The sequence below is a fragment of the Crotalus tigris genome, unplaced genomic scaffold (genome assembly GCF_016545835.1).
Source record: "Crotalus tigris isolate CLP2741 ecotype Arizona unplaced genomic scaffold, ASM1654583v1 scf7180000021252.422678, whole genome shotgun sequence".
Classification (NCBI taxonomy): domain Eukaryota; kingdom Metazoa; phylum Chordata; class Lepidosauria; order Squamata; family Viperidae; genus Crotalus; species Crotalus tigris.
This window is the reverse complement of record NW_024098420.1, coordinates 196,232-211,512: the sequence shown is the minus strand read 5'-3', so window position 1 is coordinate 211,512 and position 15,281 is coordinate 196,232. Positions and strand designations below refer to the sequence as shown.

At 46.2% G+C, this 15,281-nt stretch overlaps 1 protein-coding gene across 1 annotated transcript in view; it reads left to right on the top strand.

Annotated features, from left to right (window-relative positions):
* The window catches only part of CAPN5 (calpain 5), a 71,850-nt gene that overhangs the window by 13,911 nt on the left and 42,658 nt on the right, over positions 1–15,281 (top strand). The window contains exon 2 of the mRNA XM_039369797.1: positions 1,765–1,941. Within this exon, the coding sequence (XP_039225731.1) occupies positions 1,780–1,941 (162 nt within the window). The 5' untranslated portion in view covers positions 1,765–1,779. The remainder of the gene's footprint in view (positions 1–1,764; positions 1,942–15,281) is intronic.

Genomic DNA, 15,281 nt, shown 5'->3' with positions numbered 1-15,281 from the left:
GGTTTGTGTGCTGGGGGTATTTGCTTAACTTAGTGTGCTAAAGAATGAGGAAATTGAGGTCTAAGAGGAGTGAGGAGTTGGTGGCGCTTAAGAAGCTGACTTTGATCCTTGGAGCTAAGAATGAATGATTTTATTTGGCGAACTCATGGAGCTGCGCTAATAATTCTGTTCTGTCCCGGATGTTTGCACACTGGAGATCATCATTTGAAGGCATCACTGACCAGAAGCCCAACCCTGGTGGCCAAAATCTTCCTGTTTTAAATCAGTCTTCTCCAAGGCTGGTTCCTCCAGTTGTCATCCTAACGTTTGTGGGCATCCTGGCCAGATCCGTGAAGTTCTGGCTTACCTAGCAAGGCAAATTATACATGAGTAACAGAATAATAGAATTGGAAGGGACCTTGGAGGTCTTCTAGTTCAACACCCTGGTCAAACAGGGGGCTCTAGACCAAGGGTCTTCAAACTTGGCCCTTTTATGACTTGTGGACTTCAACTCCAGGAAATCCTTAGCCAGGTATTGAGGACCTGTAGATTGTGTGGATTAGAAAGAGAGTTGAGAAAATATCTACAGACCTCTCATATCCTGGACATGAACTGTTTCAACTCCTCCCCTCAAGACACCACTATAGGGCATTGCATGCCAAAATAACTAGACACAAAGGCAGTTTTGACCCCCATGTCATCGTTCTGCTAAGCAACTAATTCCCACAGCACTGTCTTGTGCCTAAGGACAGGGGTCTTCAAACTTGGCCCCTTTATGACTTGTGGACTTCCAACTCCCAGAATTCTTCAGCCAGGCACGCTGGCTGAGGAATTCTGGGAGTTGAAGTCCACAAGTCATAAGAGGGCCAAATTTGAAGACCCCTGCCCTAGCCTAGACCAGGGGTAGGCAACCTTGGCTCTGTTATGACTCATGGACTTCAACTCCCAGGATTCCTGAGCCAGCGTACCTGACTGAGGAATTCTGGGAGTTGAAGTCCACAAGTCATAAGAGGGCGAAGTTTGCAGACCCCTGTCCTTAGGCATAAGAAAGCGCTGTGGGAATTAGTTGTTTAGCAGAACGATGGCATGGGGGACAAAACTGCCTTTGTGTCTAGTTATTCTGGCCTGCAATGCCCTATAGTGGTGTCTTGAGGGGAGGAGTTGAAACAGTTTATGTCCAGGATACGAAAGTTCTGTGGATATTTTCCCTACCCCTGGCCTAGACCATTTCAGACTGTTAGATTTGCAAATGAAAGCTTTGCTGCAGCTATGTTACTGGCCATTTTTTATTCTGTTGCAGTCCTCGTTCTATTGCTATATCTTGCACTTTTTTGCCATAGCCAGCTATGACTGGGCCCAAAACCTGTTAGAAATTCTGTATATAGCCCTACAGAGCACAAACGATGCACCATCGACATGTGCTTTACTTCTCGCCGTTAAGCAGAAAAACACATGTGGACAGTGCACTCTGTGTCCCGTAGGGCTATATACAGAATTTCTAACACAGACAAATGGCTGTCCAATCTCTGCTTTAAAAAATCCTCCAGGGTTGGAGCACACACAAGTTCTGGAGGCAAAGACGTTCCACTGATTAATTGTTCTCGCTGTCAGGAAATTATGAGCCTCCTTTGGTGTCCCAAAATCATCTCGACTGGATCCGTCACGGATGGGGCAACCTGTCGCCTTCTGGACACGCTCAGAGCGCAACGTCCGAGGTTGGATCAGGTTTTTTTTTGTCTGTTGCCTATGAGTTTCTTGTTGAGGTTTTGCCTTCTGTTCTTCTAGGGGTGAGCGGGAAGGATGTTCTCATCCGTGAAGCCCTATGAAAATCAGCGGTACTCATCTTTGAAGAAGGACTGTCAGAGAAGGAAGATCCTGTTTGAAGATCCGCTCTTTCCAGCCAACGATGACTCGCTCTTCTACAAGACTAGGATTCAGGGGATACAATGGAAGCGACCCAAAGTAAGGCCAACGGGGGAGATGGGTTCTGAAATTGGTCGGGGTCTTCATCTCTGAGACGTTCAGTGCGCAACCGTGCTTGATGGGATCGTGTCACTGACCTCTTTGGACTTGTCTTCTCTCTCTCTCTCTCTCTCTCTCTCTCTCTCTCTCTCTCTCTCTCTCTCTCTCTCTCTCTCTTTCTCTCTCTTCCTTCAGCCTTATATCTGATTCCCTAATCAGAGGAGCTTGATCATAATCAAGAGAAGAGGATATTTGTAGCTCGGGGTTGAATTGTGGGGTCCCTGGTGCTCTCTCTGAGCTAGGTGGTTTTCTTGCAGACGTTTCATAACCCAACTAGGTAACATCATCAGTGCCAGAAGGGAATTGGGAGAAGAGGAGGAGGAGGAGGAAAGCTGTGGAGTCCTTGGTGCTCTCTGAACTTGGTGGTTTTCTTACAGACAATGCATTACCCAACTAGGTAACATCATCAGTGCTAAAAGGGAATTGGGGGAGGAGGAGGAGGAGGAGGAGGAGGAATCCTTGGTGCTCTCTGAACTTGGTGGTTTTTTGCAGACGTTTCATGACCCAACTAGGGAACATCATCAGGGCTAGAAAGGAGGAGGAGGAGGAGGAGGAGTCCTTGGTGCTCTCTGAACTTGGTGGTTTTCTTGCAGACGTTTCATGACCCAACTAGGGAACATCATCAGGGCTAGAAAGTAGGAGGAGGAGGAGGAGGAGGAGGAGGAAGAGGAAGAAGAAAGCTGTGGAGTCCTTGGTGCTCTCTGAACTTGGTGGTTTTCTTGCAGACGTTTCATGACCCAACTAGGGAACATCATCAGTGCCAGAAGGGAGTGGGGTTTAGGAGAATGAGAACAGTGGGCTCCTTTATACTCTTTGAGCTTGGATATTTTCTTGTAGACATTTCATCGCCCAGCTAGGTAACATCATCAGTGCTAGGAGTGAGGTTTGGGGTTTTTTTGGGGGGGGGGGGAAGAGGAGGACTGTGGAGTCCTGGATGTTGCAGACATTTTCTTGCAGACATTTTACCACCTAAGTAAGTAGCACCATCAGCGTAAGGGAGGGGGGATTTTGGTCCCTGTTTATATCCAGTAGTTGACCTCCTTCCAGTATAGGTGGGGATGTGTTTTTCTTTTGGATAGTTTTCTGCTTGCTTGTTTGTCCAGCGTTAATCCCTGCTTCTCCAATTTTGGCCCATTTTGCAAACTTTCCTGCCACCGTTGTTAAGCGAATCTCTGCAGGCATTAAGTTAGTAACACGGTTGTTAAGTGAGTCTTGGTTTCCCCGTTGACTTTGCTGGACAGTGGGTCACAAAACATGACCCCTCGGGATACTGCAACCGTCGTAAATACAAGTCGGTTGCCAAGTGTCTGAATTTTGGTCCCCTGACCGTGGGGAGACAGAGACAGTTGTCTGAAAAAACGGTTGTAAGCCACTTCAATGCTGTTGTACCTTTGGTCGCTAAATGAGTGGGTCGTAAGTCGAGGACTACTACCATTCCCAGATCTGGGTTATTTTTCAAGCTTCCTGCATCCCCTCCCACAACGGGTCTTGCTGTTGTGATCTCCTTGGGAATCTCCCAGCCTTTTTAATGCGTGGATTGCACAGCCTGAATGACTGCATTTTTGTTTTGTGTGTGTGTGTGCCTGTGTATGTGTGTGTGTTTTAAAAAATGATGCAATTGTCCATCTGAAAAGAGAAATGTCATCTCTCTCAGCTGCACCCTCCAGACAAAAAAAAAATCATTTCAAATTCAGAGAGAACAATGCAGCCCTTGTCTGGTTTTTGGTGGAGAATGTGAAGGCTGGGGGGGAGAAGAGAAGGTCCCACGTGAACAGACCGTAGTTTGATGTCAGTTCTAATTTAAGGCGTTCGTGCATCCTTGGTACTTTCTCCTATTTGTTTATTGTTCCTGCTGTGATCAGCGTTTTTAATGTTTTTTACGTTCTTGTTCTTAAGAGGATGTAAGCCGCCCGGAGTCGCTGGATAGCGAGATGGGTGACATATACATTTAATAAATGAATAAAAACGTCATATTTTGCCCCCCCCCCCGTCCTTCCAATCAGATGCTTTCTTGGGAATCCAGAAAACAACTGCCCTCATCCCTAAGTAGGATGACCATTGGTTGGGAAAGGGTTTTGATGATCCTTTTACAAGATGATTTGGTCCCTCCTTTGATTCCCCCAAAGGGACACAGGCAGTCCTCAACTTACAACAGTTCAGGAGAGAAGCAACCTAGAACTAAGGAGAAACTTTCTGACAGTGAGAACAATTAACCAGTGGAACGACTTGCCACTAGAAGCGGTGAATGCTCCAACACTGGAAGTTTTTAAGAAGAGACTGGACAGCCATTTGTCTGAAATGGTATAGGGTTCCTACCAGATCAGGGGGTTGGACTAGATGACCTCCAAGATCCCTTCCAACTTATTATTATTATTGTTGTTAATTGCGAAGTCGTATCCGACCCATCGCGGTCCCATGGACAACGTTCCTCCAGGTCTTCCTGTCCTCTGCCATCTTCTGGAGTCCATTTAAGTTCACACCTACTGCTTCAGTGACTCCATCCAGCCATCTCATTCTCTGTCTCCTCCTCCTCCTCCTCCTCCTCCTCCTCCTCCTCCTCCTCCTCCTCCTCCTCCTCCTTCTTCTTCTTCTTCTTCTTCTTCTTCTTCTTCTTCTGTCGTCCCATTCTTCTTCTTCTACTTCTTCTTCTTCTTTGTTAGTTGGGAAGTCGTGTCCGACCCATTGCAACCCCATGGACAATGTTCCTCCAGGCTGTCCTGTCCTCTACCATCTTCTGGAGTCCCTTTAAGCTCACGCCTCCTGCTTCAGTAACTCCATCCAGCCACCTCATTCTCTGTTGTCCCCTTCTTCTCTTGCCCTCCATCTTTCCCAGCATCAGGCTCTTCTCCAGGGAGTCCTTCCTTCTCATTAGGTGGCCAAAGGACTTGAGTCTCCACTTCAGAATCTGGCCTTCTAAAGAGCAGTCGGGGTTGATCTCTTCTAGGACTTACCGGTTTGAACGCCTTGCAGTCCAAGGGACTCGCAGGAGTCTTCTCCAGCACCGTAGTTCAAAGGCCTCACTTCTTTGGCGCTCAGCCTTTCTTATGATCCAACTTTCACAGCCATACATTGCAACTGGGAAAACCATGGTCTTGACTATACACACTTTTATTGGCAGAGTGATGTCTCTGCTTTTTAGTATGCTGTCTAGATTTGCCATAGCTTTCCTCCCCAGGAGCAAGCGTCTTCTAATTCCTTGGCTGCAGTCCCCATCTGCGGTGATCTTGGAGCCCAGGAAGATAAAATCTGTCACTACCTCTTTTTCTTCCCCATCTGTTTGCCAGGAATTGAGAGGGCCGGATGCCATGATCTTGGTTTTCTTAATGGCAATTGGGCTAATCTAACCACACCAAATCCCAGCATGTTGCATAACAATGGAAATTCTGGTCTGGGCATAAATTGAGGACTTCCTCAATGCAATGATGATGATTGCAGCATCCTAGGATCATGTGATTGCCATCTGCAACCTTCCCAGACGGCTTCTGACGAGCGAAGTCAAAGGAGGAAGCTAGATTTGCTTAATGACTGCACGTTTTGCTTAACAACTGCAGGGGTTGGCTTAACATTTTTGTTGGCAGGGTGACGTCTCCGCTTTTCAGTATGCTGTCTAGATTTGCCATAGCTTTCCTCCCCAGGAGCAAGCGTCTTTTAACTTCAGTTCATTTAGTGACCGTTCGAAGTGACAACGGCACTGAAAAAAGTGACTTATGACCGTTTTTCACACTTACGACCGTCGTGGTCCCGGGATCAGAAGTCACATGCTTGGCAACTGGCTTGTATTTATGACGGTTGCCATGTTCTGGGGTCATGTGATCCCCTTTTGTGACTTTCCGACAAGCAAAGGTAATGGGGAAGCCCGATTCACTTAACAACCGGGTTACTATCAGCTGGAGTGATTCGCTTTTACAATTGGTCTAAGAAAGGTCGTAAAATAGGGCAAAACTCTCTTAACCAATGTCACGCTTAACAACAAATCTTGAGCTCAGTTGTCGCCGTAAGCTGAGGACTACCTATAGAGGGGAAAAAAGGGGGGGGGAGTGTTCAGAAGGCAAGCTGCGGAGATTTGGGACTTAGTGTCGCTTCTCCTGGTTCACACAATCAAATTCCACAACTGCATTAGAGCTGAAGTTGTTGGCTGTGACTGTGTAGTTAATGAATGGTGATGGATTCCCACACATTCTCAACAGTTGCCCAGTTCAAGGGAAGCCGGCTTGGCAGATAAATCCATTCGGAGTGTGACTTGCCACTGTTACTCCAGAGGCAGCTCTCCAGATGTTCAACAGATGCTGCTGTGTACCAAACCTGTTTATATTTTAAATATTGAATGTCTTGAGGCCTGAGGCAAGGATTCGTCTCCCAGCATGGCTGGGTAAATGAAATTCTAGAAAATGAAAACATTTGTATGCAGAGAGAGAGAGAGAGAGAGAAAGAGAGGAAGAAGGAGGGAAGGGTGGGAGGGGAAGAATGGAAGGGAAAGGAAAGGATCGACAGGAAGAAAGGAATGAATGGGAAGGAAGGAAGGAAGGAAGGAAGGGCCGGAAGGAAGGAATGGATGGGAAGAGGGATGGAAGGAAAGAAGGAATGGGTGCATGGAGAGAAGGACGGGAAGGAAGGAAGGAATGGAGAGAAGGACTGGAAGGAAGGAAGGGATGGGAAGAGGAATGGAAGGAAAGAAGGAATGAGTTTATGGAGAGAAAGACGGGAAGGAAGGGAGGAAGGAAGGAAGGGATGGGAAGAGGGATGGAAGGAAAGAAGGAATGAGTTTATGGAGAGAAAGACGGGAAGGAAGGGAGGAAGGAAGGAATGGATGGGAAGAGGGATGGAAGGAAAGAAGGAATGGGTGCATGGAGAGAAGGACGGGAAGGGAGGAAGGGAGAAAGGGATGGGAAGAGGGATGGAAGGAAAGAAGGAATGAGTTTATGGAGAGAAGGACGGGAAGGGAGGAAGGGAGGAAGGGATAGGAAGAGGGATGGAAGGAAAGAAGGAATGAGTTTATGGAGAGAAAGACGGGAAGGGAGGAAGGAAGGAAGGGATGGGAAGAGGGATGGAAGGAAAGAAGGAATGAGTTTATGGAGAGAAAGACAGGAAGGGAGGAAGGAAGGAAGGGATGGGAAGAGGGATGGAAGGAAAGAAGGAATGGGTGCATGGAGAGAAGGATGGGAAGGAAGGAAGGAATGGAGAGAAGGACTGGAAGGAAGGAATGGCTGGGAAGAGGAATGGAAGGAAAGAAGGAATGAGTGTATGGAGAGAAGGACGGGAAGGAAGGAAGGGATGGATGGAAAGAGGGAAGGAAGGAAAGAAGGAATGGGTGCATGGGGAGAAGGACGGGAAGGAGGGAATGGGTGGGAATAGAGAAGGAAGAAAGGAAGGGAGCAAAGAAGGAAGGAGTGGACAGACAGAAGGACAAGAAGAAAAGGAAGGAAAAGGGAGGGAGGGAAGGAAGGAATCTACTGCTATTGTTTTTGTCAAACAGAAAAGTTGAATAGATTCCAGAGTAGAAAAAAAAACCCATGGTGAAGTCAAAGAAAAGGGGGTGGAACAGGAGCAGGAAATCAGGATCAGATCAGCAAAACTAAAACCATCCTGGCTTGCTCCAAAGAGCCTTGAAAGCCAGCTTTCTCCCCCCCCTCCTCCGCCACAACCCCCCCCCCCAAGCAGATGCTTGGAGGATTTTGACACATGGAAGGCAGCCAGTTTACAGGGAGCAGTTTTGAAGCCTTAGAAGAGCCCAAACAAGGAAATTCACGACTGAGGGAAAAATAGCCCGGCAACTGTTGACAATTTGCAATAGATTGACAAAAATGTCTGGCCCCGTTCCTTTTTTTATAAGAAGGGAACAATGATGTGGTCTAAGCAAAACTGCCTTTAAACCGCCTTGGATCCTGATTACTTCCTTCGTGCACAGATCTGGGCAGTTTTCTTCTCAGAATTAGCAAAATGGCTTCCATTGGCCAGATGTTCTTTCCCACTTGGATGGAAACTAATCAAGGTTGGACTAGATGACCTCCAAGGTCCCTTCTGTTGTTGTTATTATTATTATTATTATTGAGAGAAGCAACCTAGAACTACAGAGAAATTTCCTGGCAGTAAAAACAATTAATCAGGGAAAGGATTGGCTTCCAGAAGTTGTGGGTGCCCCATCACTGGAAGTTTTTAAGAAGAGACTGGACAGCCATTTGTTTGGAATGGTATAGGGTTCCCTGCCTGAGCAAAGGGATGGACTAGAAGACCTCCAAGGTCCCTTCCAACTCTATTATTCTGTTATATTCTGTTACTTGTCCTGTTGTAGCTTCCTCGGAGATCTCCTGGTGGTCTCCAGTCTGAAGAGTAATCAGGTCTGGCCCCGCTTCCGTTTTTAAAATCAACCAAAATCCACTCAGGCTTACACTGAATTGGCCTGCAAAATCAACTGCTGAATTATATTGTTGAGTTAAAAATCAACAGCAATGCAGGTGTGGAGTAAATTGTTATTAGCTGGTTAGTGCAGGATGCCTTCACTTTTTGAATCACAATTTGCTTTCCAGTGTAAATGCAGGTTGTGAACCAGAGGTTGTGGTTTGGCCTGTGCATACACTCATCCTGGTGTCTTTGATCGACCACAAATATTTGTGATGCGTGAGGGAGTGAAAAGTTGGCGTAGTTCAGTAATAGTAATAGTAATAGTAGTAAAGTTGGAAAGGATCTTGGAGGTCATCTAGTCCAACCCCCTGCTCAGGCAGGAAACCCTACACCATTTCGGACAAATGGCTGTCCAGTCTCTTCTTAAAAACTTCCAGTGTTGGAGCATTTACACTTCTGGAGGCAGGTTGTTCCACTGGTTAATTGTTCTCACTGTCAGGAAGTTTCTCCTTAGTTCTAGGTTGCTTCTCTCCTTGATTAGTTTCCACCCGTTGCTTCTTGTCCTGCCTTCAGGGGCTTTGGAGAATAGCTTGACTCCCTCTTCTTTGGGGCAGCCCCTGAGATACTGGAAGACTGCCTATCATGTCCCCCCTTGTCCTTCTCTTCATTAAACTGGACATTCCCAATTCCAGCAGCCGTTCCTTGTATGCTTTAACCTCCAGTCCCCTAATCATCTTTGTTGCTCTTCTCTGCACTCTTTCCAGAGTCTCAACATATTTTTTACATTGTGGTGACCAAAACTGGATGCAGGATTCCAAGTGTGGCCCTAACAAGGCCTTGTAAAGTGGTATTAATACTTCACGTGATCTTGATTCTATCTCTCTGTTAATGCAGCCCCGCACTGTGTTGGCCGTTTTGGCAGCTGCAGCACACTGCTGGCTCATATTTAGGTGATTGTCTACTACAGGGGTAGGCAACCCAAAACACTCAAAGAGCCACTTGAACCCGTTTCCCACCAAAAACAAAACACTGGGAGCCGCAAAACCCTTTTGATATCTAAAATGAAGATAACGCTGCATATATCCTTTTTTATCTTTATTGTAGGTCTGTGTGTGTGTGTGTGTGTGTGTGTGTGTGTGAGAGAGAGAGAGAGAGAGAGTTTGTGTTGTGTGTATATATACACACACAAACACACACACACATTAAAAATAAAAGTAAAAATATGACTCTTGGGAATATCCATACTATTAAAACAATGATCACCAAGAGAATGCTTTAAGAGAATAAAATTACATACACACACAGGTAAAAAAAGGATATATGCAGTGTTATCTTCATTTTAGATGTCAAAAGGGTCTCTCTCTCTCTCCCTCCCTCCCTCCCTCTCTGCCCTTGGTCTGCCACTCCTCTTTCCCCACTCTCTTTCTTTCTCTCTCTCTTTCCTCTCTCTCTCTCTCTCTCTCTCCCTCCCCCCCCTCTCCTATCTGCTGCTCACCTGGCAAGCTTCAAGCTGTTGTCCAACAAGCTTCAGGGTAAGCAACCTCGTCTCTTTTATGACTCATGGACTTCAACTCCCAGAATTCCTGAGTCAGCCTAGCTGGGCTAGCTAGCTCTCTCCTGCCCTTCCTGCTTCCTGCTTCCTGCAGAGACGCAGCAAAGGGAGGAGCTCTGCCAGTAAGCTTTTCAGCTCCTCGGAGAACACTGTGAGTGCACTCTTTTACACACACACACACACACACACACACACAAAACATACACACACAAAACACACACAGAGAGAAAGAGAGAGAGAGAGAAGCAGGGAAGCACAATTGCCTCTCTCTGTCTCTGTCTCTCTCTGCAAAGGCAGAGGAGGCTGGGAGCCACAGGGAAAGGCTCAAAGAGCCGCATGCGGCTCCGGAGCCGCAGGTTGCCGACCTGTGGTCTACTAGGACTCCGAGGTCCCCCTCACAGTTACTACTATTGAGCATGGTGCCACCTATGCTGTACTTGTGCATTTGGTTTTTCTTGCCTAAATGTAGAACCTTGCTTTTTTCACCATTGAATTTCATTTTGTTAGTTAGTCTTTCTCAAGGCTGGCAACTTTTAAGAGGCGTGGACTTGCTGGGGAATTCCGGGAGTTGAAGTCCACTCCTTTAAAAGCTGCCCACTTTGAGAAAGACTGCATTAGATGGGAGATCTAATTAAGAAAAAAATGAGGCAGATTCAGAGTGGCTATGTTTCCTCCAGCCATTTTTGACAAAGATCCACAGCAAAAGGTTTATTATTCTTAAACCCCTTTCTTAATACGAAAAAAGCAGGCTTGGCTTTTAAGGGAAGTTCTTCTTCCAACAGATCCTACCTGCTTTAGCTTAACATCTCAGGTATGCAGAAAATCCGGTCGGACTTGGGGCCAAAGGTTACAAAGAGACAATCGATTGCTAGAAAATGAATCCCTGGTAAAGTTCAGCTGCCTTTCCCAGGGGTTGCCAAGTTCTTTTTTTCTGAGCTCCAGGCTGGAGGGGAAAAACAAAAAAAAAAGAACTGGACCGAAAGTGCATCTGTTGTCTCAAGAGATTGCAGTTCTACATTGTATTCAATAAAGAATAAGCTTGCTCCATTAGACAAGGAGCGGTTCTCGGATTAGATGTGATGATAAGGTGACTTCTAAGGGCAGAGTGAGCTTCTTGGAAGCCCCTTGTTTTAGCTGAGTCTATCGAATCCAGAACAAGATGCCTGGAAGTGAGTGAGCTTCTTGTGGAAAGCCCCTTATTTTAATTGGTCTATTAAATTCAGAATGAGCTCCTTGCAAGTCCCTCATTTTAGCTTGGCTACCAATGAGCTTCTTGGAAGTGAGTGAGCTTCTTGGGAATCTCTTATTTTAGCTGGGCTACCAAATCCAGAACGAGCTTCTTGCAAGCCCCTTGTTTTAGCTTGTTCTATCCCAGCCTATAGCCATCCTTGTTAAAGGCACAAGGACCAAACCCCTATTGATAAGATAGGCTGGAGACTTTAAAACAAAACAAACCCCTTTTAATATGGGTGACAAACTGCTAAATAGTCCAAAACACAAACAGCAAAACTCAATTCAAAGGAAGGAAAGAATCCACAGGAAACACGATGCAAACAGAAGAGTAGTCACAAGCAAGACGAACAGACCAGGATTCCAAGAAGTACTTTGCAAACGGTTGCAACCAGCACCGCCCACACCTCCTCTTTTTATACAGCAGTCCCAAGGCGTTGCCTCTCAGTGCCTTCTCCTTTTACCCTGGAGTTGCCGTATTGACTGCTGCTGATTTACTCTCGCTAACTGACGACGTGTGTGTGCATCCAGTAGCATGTCCATCAGGTATGAGTCCTCCGAGTCTGACTCATTCTCCTCACACAGCTGAGCTTCATCAGGAACATGACGGCTCTGCATCCAACCGTGAGTCCTGTAATTCATCAGAGCCTCCCTCTGCCCCTGAGGCCCTTCAAATGCCTCCTCCACCTCCTCCTCAGATTCCTCAGACTCCGCTCTTGGGAGCACAGGCTGGCACGGAATCACAACATAGCTTGGCTATCAAATCCAGAATGAGCTTCTTGGACATCTCTTATTTTAGCTGGGCTACCAAATCCAGAATGAGCTTCTTGGAAGCCCCTTGTTTTAGCTGAGTCTATCGAATCCAGAAAAAGCTGCTTGGAAGTAGAGTGAACTTCTTAATGGAAGCCCCATATTTTAATTGGTCTACTAAATCCAAAAAGAGCTGCTCGGAAGAATTCAGAATAGAATAGAGCTGGAAGGGACCTTGGAGGTCTTCTAGTCCAGCCCCCTGCTCAAGCGGAAGAACCTATACCGTTTCAGACAGGTGAATTGTCTAGTCTCTTCTTAAAAATCTCCAGTGATGGAGCGCCCACGATTTCTGAAGGCAACTTCTGTTCCACTGGTTGGTTGTCCTCACTGTCAGGAAGTTTCTCCTTAATTATAGAATGAGCTTCTTGGAAGCCCCTTATTTTAGCTCGGCGACCAAATCCAGAATCAGCTTCTTGGAAATTGAGTGAGCTTCTTATGGCTCCTTATTTTAGTTGGGCCCTGGACTGCAAGGCGTTCAAACCGGTCAGTCCTAGAAGAGATCAACCCCGACTGCTCTTTAGAAGGCCAGATCCTGAAGTTGAAACTCAAATACTTTGGCCACCTAATGAGAAGGAAGGACTCACTGGAGAAGAGCCTGATGCTGGGAAAGATGGAGGGCAAGAGAAGAAGGGGACGACAGAGAAGGAGGTGGTTGGATGGAGTCCCTGAAGCAGGAGGCGTGAGCTTCAATGGACTCCAGAAGATGGTAGAGGACGGGAAGGCCTGGAGGAACATTGTCCATGGGGTCGCGAGGGGTCGGACACGACTTCGCAAGTAACAGCAACAAAAACCAAATCCAGAATGAACTTCTTGCAAACTGACAGATTTTAGCAGAGTTACCAAAGCCAGAATTTACAGCTTTAATTCAGTGCCGGGGAGGGGGGGGGGAAGTAATGTAAAATAAAATAAAAAAAATAAGTGAAGAACAGAAGCGAAGAAAATACGAGACAGTCTGACTTCCTCAAATTAGTTTTCTTCTCTCGTTCCAATTTGGGCTGAATTCCAAGCAAATACTCTGATGGAATTTAAAGCTGTCTAAGGATTCAGCTCACGGCTTTAGAGGCTGGCGGATATTTTACTGGTGGAAAACTGTGACAAGGTGCAGCTTGCTGAAGGAAGCATACTACATCTAATCCCCAGCTTACAACCATTCGTTTAGCAACCGTTCCAAGTTACAACAGTGCTGAAAAAAGTGATTAACGGTTGGTCCTCACAATTTTGACCATTGCAGCATCCCCAGGGTCAACGTTTGGATGCTTGGCAACCAGCAGACATTTATGATGGTTGCAGCATCCCAAAGTCATGTAATCACCATTTGCAACCTTCCAAGCCAGCTTGTGACAAGCAAAGGGATTGTCAGATTCTGTTAATGAATGAGTGATTCACTTAATAACCGCAGTGTTAAGTTAGCCCAAGGGTCTTCAAACTCGGCCCTTTTATGACTTGCGGACTTCAACTCCCAGAATTCCTCAGCCAGCATGGGGGAACTGTGGCTCCTTCATGACTTGTGGACTTCAGCTCCCAGAATTCCTCAGCCAGCATGGGGGAACTAAGGCCCCTTCATGACTCGTGGACTTCAACTCCCAGAGTTCCTCAGCCAGCATGGGGGAACGATGGCCCTTTCATGACTCGTGGACTTCAGCTCCCAGAATTCCTCAGCCAGCATGGGGGAAACTTTGACCTCTTCATGATTTGTGGACTTCAACTCCCAAAATTCCTCAGCCAGCATGGGGGAACTATGGCCCCCTTCATGACTCATGGATTTCAACTCCCAGAATTCCTCAGCCAGCATGGGGGAACTATGGCCCCCTTCATGATTCGTGGACTTCAACTCCCAGAATTCCTCAGCCACCATGGGGGAACTATGGCCCCTTCATGACTTGCGGACTCCAACTCCCAGAATTCCTCAGCCAGTGTGCCTGGCTGAGGAATTCTGGGAGTTGAAGTCCACAAGTCATAACAGGGCCGAGTTTGAAGACCCCCTGAGTTAGCCTCTTTATCACTTCTATGAACTGATCAGGATGTACCTACTGTATAAATAATTCAAGGTGGTGAACGTACCTAATACACTGTTCTGGCAAAATGTGTTGTATGAAGCGACACAACCCTCCCGCCTATATATCCAGAGTTCAGTTGGTCTTTTAATGCCCCAAACCTAGTTGGAAATCAAGGTTGAATAGTTGGGTTCACTGCATTGTGCAGTAATTTGGGAGTCTGCTTGGCCCCGTGCTATCTTCAGCAATCTTGGGTTGTCTTCAAACTTGGCTGCTTCAAGGCTTACCGTGAGGCCCCTGGAGGGAAGACATCCCGCTTCGTTTGTTGACTCGACTTGGGCGTAATAAACTTTCCCTTGGTTTCTCCTAGCAAACGTTGCTTACAATTTATGACCCGTGAAATGGATTATTAGCTCAACAAGGGAGTGACCTGCAAGCAAACACAATTGATTGCTTCAAACCAAGTGGAGAGAACCCTGAACAACTCTTTAAATTAAGTCAAGGAGACAGATAAGCGGCCCAGTCCTTGTAACTTCCCCTGGAAAATAAAAGGAGTAAAATAACAGTTATTAATTAATTAAATTTGTTTGCCGCCCCAGAGCAGCTTAAGGCATTAAAATGAAATCATAAATAAGTGATAAGGTTTTAATACTCCAAACCAAGAAGGTCAATGATTCTCTCTCTCTCTCTCTCTCTCTCTCTCTCTCTCTCTCTCTCTCTCTCTCTCTCTCTCTCTCCCCCCCCCTCTCATTCTCATTCCCTTTTTCTCATTCTCTGTCTTTATTTTCTCTCTCTCATTTCCTCTTTCACTCTCTCTCTTTATTCTCTCTTATTCTCTCTCTCTCTCTCTCTTCTCTCCCATTCTCTCTCATTCTCATTCCCTCTTTCTCATTCTGTCTTTATTCTCTCTCTCTTATTCTCTATCTTTATTCTCTCTCTCTTTATCTATCTATCTATTTGTTTTTGTAGATTTTCACGGGTACAGGTACGCAGGTCTTGGCATATTCGGGTCTTTTCCCGTGTAAGATTGAGAGTGTCTTGGCGACATTTCGCCAAGCACTCCACACACCCCCACCAATATATAGAGAGAGACGGCAGCTCCAATCACACTTTGCTCGCACAAGCATGAAGCCGAAGACCCCAGCCTGAAGATGACGAGTGGGACCTCGTCGAAACGTCGCCACGATACTCTCAATCTTACACGGGAAAAGACACGAATACACCAAGACCTACACACACACACACACATATATTATCTATCTATCTATCTATCTATCTATCTATCTATCTATCTATCTATCTATCTATCTATCTCTATCTGTCAATCATCCACCCATCTATCATTATATAGCCAC